At 37.0% G+C, this 6,977-nt stretch overlaps 1 protein-coding gene across 1 annotated transcript in view; it reads right to left on the reverse strand.

Annotated features, from left to right (window-relative positions):
- Positions 1–2,022: 2,022 nt before the first annotated feature.
- LOC101661865 (olfactory receptor 13G1) overlaps positions 2,023–6,977 on the reverse strand; it is a 10,616-nt gene continuing 5,661 nt past the window's right edge. Inside the window, exon 2 of the mRNA XM_004696869.1 lies at positions 2,023–2,061. Coding sequence (XP_004696926.1) covers positions 2,023–2,061 — 39 coding nt within the window. The remainder of the gene's footprint in view (positions 2,062–6,977) is intronic.

Below are 6,977 nucleotides of genomic sequence, written 5' to 3' on the forward strand. Positions count from 1 at the left end.
TATTTTTTAAATTATGGAATTATGTTTAGACGTTAATATAATTGGAATGTTAAGAGAATACGTTAATATTAGAATATAGGAGTTAAGGAAGTCACAGTGATACACACTTGATCATAGGAGTGAATGGAAAGTGGGGTTATACATATGAATATCTAGATTTGGAGGAGGATATTTGGACAGGAGTCCTTACCTTTAAATATATATATTCATGAATGTGGTGGAGTGCACAAGGGCAACATTTGAATATATCTTAGAAATAACCGAACACCTAGAAGGAATGAGTCACTGGGTCTGGAAGCTTAGAACTAGTCACAAAGGATATCAATGTCAGTTGTCATAACATCCACCAAGCTAATGCTCTACCACCAACTTCTGTGAAAACCTTAGAAAACTAAGGTCTTAGGTTTCAGAGCAGCCATCTGAAGTGCAACTATTGGTCTCTTTCCGTCTGAAGAGGGAGAGTAAAGAATGTCAAAGATGCGTGGAAACAATTAAGCCACATAAATATCACTCTCTATGACCCTGGGACCAGAAAAATTAGATGGTGTCTAACTATTGCTATGGACTGCTCTGAAAGGGACCATCATAGAAGATCAAAAATAGAGTGGGAAAGAAAATGGAATAAAACACAATCTCATAAAAGATGACAAGGGTTTTTGAAGACAGAGGCTAGTGGGGCTCTTGAGACCTTTAGTTACCCGTCAGGTCTGGAACTAAACTCATCCCTATAATTCAATTTTCAATTAAAAATAGGTGTCTATAAAAGTAACAAGAGCATTAGGGAGGTATGCACACTTCAGAATAATGAACCATTGAGGTCAAATAGGGTAGCATTTACTGAAGGACAATGTTTAGAAAAGTGAGAAAAAGGAGGAGGAACGGAAATAGGTGACGCAAGGAGTAAATGAGAGAGGTGGTATGCATTGTGGAAATTACAATTGTTACCACAAAATCTGAGTCTTTTCATACTGCCCAAGTGACGGAAGTATTCCAAGACAAATTTTGGAATGTAAGAAGACAGCTTTATTTAGTTCATTGATGAGTCGAAGTAGGCAGGACTTAATACCTCCTTGGAAAAAGGGAGGGAGGGCAATTTTTATACAGCAGAAAAAGAAACAGAGAAAGGCTTTGGCTTGGGAAAGGAAGGGCAACAAAGTTCTATTTTCTCACCAGATATCAGCTAACAAACACCCTCTTTTCTAAATTGAACTTGATTTTTAATGGTGGCTGTTTCTAGAAGAGTAAAAGCACAGTAAAATAATTTATGTTGTTCTTTTCTAAAATGCAATGGATGAAGCTTTGTTCTAGCTAATTTCAACCAAAACTCTTGTTCTCTGGCCTAAAATTACAAAGTTATCATTTGTTTTATTTGTAGTGATAAACAAATTAAAAATTAATCATAAGGGAACTAAACCAAGTCATACAGAAATCATAAATTTTTAAATAATGTAACATATTCCTTACATATTTTATTGTGAGATTGTGAGTTTAGTTAGCTTATTTGGTCTCAAAACAATTCAATAAAATCACATATATTCTTAAGTTTTAAGGGAAAAGAATAAAACTAAATTAATGATTACAAGCTACATATAGAGATGTTCAAAAAGTTATGATGTGTATTCACAATAAATGACATGAAACAAAATGTGCATGATTTGTCTAAAGCTGCAGTTTTCAGCCTTCCTAATGCCACGACCCTTTAATACAGTTCCTCTTGTTGTTGTGACCCCCAACCATAAAATTATTTTCGTTGCTACTTGTTAACTGCAATTTGCTACTGTTATGAATCGGGCGACCCATGTGAAAGGGTTGTTTGACCCCCAAAAGAGTCATGACCCACAGGATTAAAACCGCTGGTCTAATGCATTACTCATTTGCTCTGTAAATCTTCAACTAATTCATAATTTAAAATAGTCTTTGAAAGAATTAATGGGAAAAGTTTGGTAAAAGCTAATATAAAAGATTATTGTCTGAAATATTCAAAGAGATGAAGCATCAGAAATTGCTGCTTTATTGAAACCACTAATGTTTCAGAGACGCAAACACTTTCCTAATCCCTGCCTGCATTTCCTTATTCCGAAAACTATACACAATTGGGTTTAATGTCGGTGTCACAAGAGTATAGAGCACAGCCACCAGCTTATCCCTGTCAAACGTGTAGCTGGAAGCAGGGCGGATATAGGTGTAGATGACAGGGGAATAGTAAAGGGAAACCACAATGAGGTGAGATGAGCATGTTGAAAAGGCTTCTTCTTGCCTTCTGCTGTGCTTATTCGGAGAATAGCGGCAATGATAAAACCATAGGAGATGCAGGTGAGGGTGAAATTAGCTATGGCCAGGAAGATGTCAGCAACGTACACCAAACCAAGCATGACTTTCCTGTTCTTCATATAAGTTATCATAAGGAATTCCGAATGAGCTACAACTAACATGCATACAACTGCAAATGCACTAACTCATTTTCATCTGATAGCCTCTCTTTGGAAGGAGGGTCTCCAGACCTGAAGAGGATAGTTTGACACTGCTGGTTTAATGTATAATATATAATAGTTGTAAAGATTTTTATTTTCTTTGCATTAAATTATAATCCATACTGGAAGCTACAGTCATTGATCTTAATATTTCAAGTCATCCTTATTTTCAGCAAGCTAATTGTGTCCTCAGCATATCACAGGTCATTAGATAAACATCCTCCGATTCTTATGATCCATTTTTCTTCTTACATTCTAGCTTCTCAGATTATCTACTCAGTGTACAGATTGAATAAGAATGGTGAAAGGACAGAAACCTGACACTCACGTTTTCTGACTTTATTTCACTCAGGATTCCCTTATTCTTTGTTCATTTATTAAGCCTGACTCTGGTCTATGTAGACATTTTTCTGATTCTCTCTGTTTTTAGCCAGTATCCAACTGATGTCAATACTTATAGCCCTTAGACCACATCCTCTTCTGAATCTGGCTTGAATTTCTGGCAATTCATGTCAATTTAAATTTAAAGCTGGAGCCGTTGTTGAATTATCTTCAGCAAACTTCTAATGGTATGTGCTATTAATAATATTTTCCAGCAATTTCCACATTCTTTTGTGTCATCTTTCTTCAGAATGGGTCCAAATATAGATCTCTTTCAGTAGGTTGACCAAGTGATTGTCTTCAAATTTTTTGACACAGGTAATTGATTCCTTCCAATGTGTCATCAGCTAATTGAAACATTTCAATAGTTATTCTGTCAATTAATCGAGCCCGATTTTTACAGATGCCTTGGATGTAAGTTAAATTCTTTCCATACTATCAGCCCTTGATCATTAGTTACCTCTTGAAATGGTTGAATGTCGACCAGTTTTTTGTTTTGTTTTTAGTACAATGAAATGGTATATTAGTAGCCTCATTTTTGCTACTAATATTCACCTTCTCCAATATCCAAGTGTATGCACATTTGCCATTTATGTTGTTGTAACAGGTATTTTCAATGAAGTTGTTCACCTTGAAATTTATTTTCATGCAGTCTCCAGCTTTACTTCTAAGTGGTTACTATGAGTCAGAACAGAATTAATGGCAATAAGTTTAGCTTTAACTCACTTTTGCTTTCAAATTTTGAATTTTAATAGTCAGTAATTATCAATGTATATTGACTGCATGTTTGATCAATTTTAGACTTAAGAAGATGATAGAATTCAATTTATTCAACACTAGTTTTAGTAGTTGATGCATGAAATTGAATAACACAGCCCAGTAACAACAAGAAAAATTATTTTATTGGTTTCATGGATTTTAGGCCTATTTAAAAAATCATTTTTATTGAAGGCTTATACAACTCTTATTATAATCTAGATATACATCTGTTGAATTAAGCAAATTTGTAGATATGTTGCTATCATCATTTTGCAAAATATTTTCTTTCTATGTGAGCCCATGGTATCAGCTCCTCATTTTTTCCTCCCTCCCCCACCCTTCCTCCTTCCCCAACCCTTAAAATTTATAAATTATTTTTTTCATGCCTTACACTGATTGATGTCTCCCTTAACCCACTTTTCTGTTGTCCATCCCCCTGGGAGGGGGTTATATGTAGATCATTGTGCTCGGTTCCTCTTTTCTCCCCCACCTTCCCCTTCCCCTCCTGGTATCGCTACTCTCTATATAGGTCCTGAGGTGTTTATCTGTCCTGAGTTTCTTGTTTGTCCAGCTCTTATCTGTACCAAGAACATGCTCTAAAATAGCCAGATTTATAAGGTAGAATTGGGGTCATGATAATGGGTGGGGGGTTGGGAGAAGGAAGCTATAACGATCTAGAAGAAAGTTGTATGTTTTTCAATGGTGCTATACTGCACTCTGACTGGCACATCTTTTTCTTGTGAACCTTCCTTAAGAGGATGTCCAACTGTCTACAGATGGGCTTTGGGTCTCCACTCCCCTCTCCCCCTCACTCACAATGATATGATGTTTTGGTCTCTTATCTTTGATATCAGATACCCGATCCCATCGACACCTCATAATCACACAATCTTTTGTGCATCTTCCATGCAGACTTAGTTGCTTCTCAGATTTTGGCCGTTTGTTTATCATCAAGCCTTTAAGACCCCAGATACTATATCTTTTGGTAGCCGGGCACCATCAGCGTTCTTCACAACATTTGCTTATGCACCTATTTTCTCTTCAGCAATCGTGTCGGGAAGGTGAGTTTCACAGAATGAAGTGATGAACAAAGTGCTCTTGCATTGAAGGAGTACTTGAGTAGAGGCCCAATGTCTACAAGCTACCTTAATACTAAATCTATAAATATATGTACATAGATATATTTCCATATCATTATATATAAATATATTTACATATGGACATGCCTGTATGTAGACCTATATAAATGTCCTTTGACTCCTAGTTTAGGCTTATTCTTGAGGATACTTAGGGTGCTGTTTCAGAAAATTTCCTTGCATAGACTGCACCAGTTCTTGTTTCTTAGATGTAGTATTCTACAATATTTTCAGTTATTAATGTATGCTAAATTATGAATTAATAATACTTATTTCAAATATAAGAAGAATCAGACATACAAGTAATAGGATAAGGCAAAAAAAGTAAGAAATATTTATAAAATAAATAACTATTAAAGGATCTCCAAGGGAAGCTGTATATAGACCCATGGTGGCTGGTTGGTTACTCATTGAACTGCCACAAGGTCAGTAGTTCAAACTCTCCAATCCCTTTGCAGCCTTTAAAGTTTTTTTTAAATCGTTTTATTAGGGGCTCATACAACTCTTATCACAGTCCATACATACATCAATTGTGTAAAGCACATTTGTACATTCATTGCCCTCATCATTCTCAAAACATTTGCTCTCCACTTAAGGCCCTGGCATCAGATCCTCTCCACCCCCCTCCCTGCTCCCCTCTTCCTCATGAACCCTTGATAATTTATAAATTATTATTTTGTTATATCTTGCCCTGTTCGACATCTCCCTTCACCCACTTTTCTGTTGTCTGTCCCTCAGGGAGGAGGTCACATATAGATCCTTGTAATCGGTTCCCCCTTTCCAATCCACTCTCCCTCTATGCTCCCAGCATCACCACTCACACCACTGGTCCTGAAGGGATTAATCGTCCTGGATTCCTTGTGCTTCCAGTTCTCATCCATACCAGTGTACACCCTCTGGGCTTGGAAATCCAAAGGGGGCAGCCCTTCTCTGTTTTATGGGGTCATTCACTATGAGTTATTGAAAGATGGGTATTGAATAAAGAATACTGAAGAAGAACTGATGCACTTGAATTGTGGTGCTGGAGAAGAATATTGGAAGTGCTATGGACTGTCAAAAGAACCAATACAGCCGTGTTGGAAAAAGTACAGCATGAATGCTCCTGAGAGGCAAGGGTGAAGAGACTTTAACTCACATTCTTTGGGTATTTCATCAGGAGAGACTAGTTCCTGGAGAAGGATATCCTGGTTGGAGAAGTAATGGGCAGCTAAAAAGAGCTTTGCTGTGTTAGTCTGGGTACTTTAGAGAAACATATCTACAGAAACTCAAGTATAAGAGAGAGTTTTATATAAAGATTAAGTGCACATCAAAAAACATCCCAACCCACTGCTGCCCAAGCCCACAAGTCCATTAGCCAATATGTCCAAAACCAATCCACAAAGTCCTCCTCCATCTCACAAAACACACACTCTGACACCCACTGCAGGAGGAAAGCGAATCAGTGAATGTGTAAGCATCTCAGTGCTGGCAGGGGTCTCCACAAGGCTGCTCCAGCACCCAGGGCTGCACTGGGGTAGGTCCATGTGGCTTCTCCTTGGGGATGTCTTGCAGGAAGTGAACCTTGAAAGCTGAAACAGGAAACTGGCTAAGGCAGCTGAACCTTGGCCTGACCATCACAAACAAGAGACCCGAGAACTAGAAAGGCGAGGCTCACCGAGCCATTTATCACTCTGCCCTTCAATTAACCCCACATGTGTTGTGAGAATGATGAAGTCAACATATATACTAATGTGCTGGACACAAATGACATATGTACGGATTGCGATGAGTTGTATGAGCCCCTAATAAAATGATTATTTAAAATTTAAAAGACTATGACTATGCAAACATATTTTTATTTGTCATTTCTTTAATAAACATATATAAAATACAATGCCTGATGCAACAAGTTAACAAGAAATATGTATAAGCCATAGTGGAACATGCTCCAGGAGACATGGGTTTAAAAAGAATGCTTAAATTTTTTATTAAAAAGGTTTTAAAAGATGAATAATGTGGAATTGAATGGTTCAAATAATCATTTCAGCAGTTTAGACCATGTTTTTTCTTATTCCATTTCAGAAGAAACACAGTCATATAGTTATGTGATATTCAGTCATGCTAAAATATGAAAATGTGTTGTTGAGCAAAACCAAGCAACAATGTAGAACTAAACAGCAGCAACATCAAGCCACTGACAAAGAACAAATTAAAATATACCAAGAAAGAAAAGCTTGTGTTTTCCAGTCTA

This window comes from Echinops telfairi, unplaced genomic scaffold (genome assembly GCF_000313985.2).
Source record: "Echinops telfairi isolate 266 unplaced genomic scaffold, ASM31398v2 ScPeMD7_7469;HRSCAF=8507_0, whole genome shotgun sequence".
NCBI lineage: Eukaryota > Metazoa > Chordata > Mammalia > Afrosoricida > Tenrecidae > Echinops > Echinops telfairi.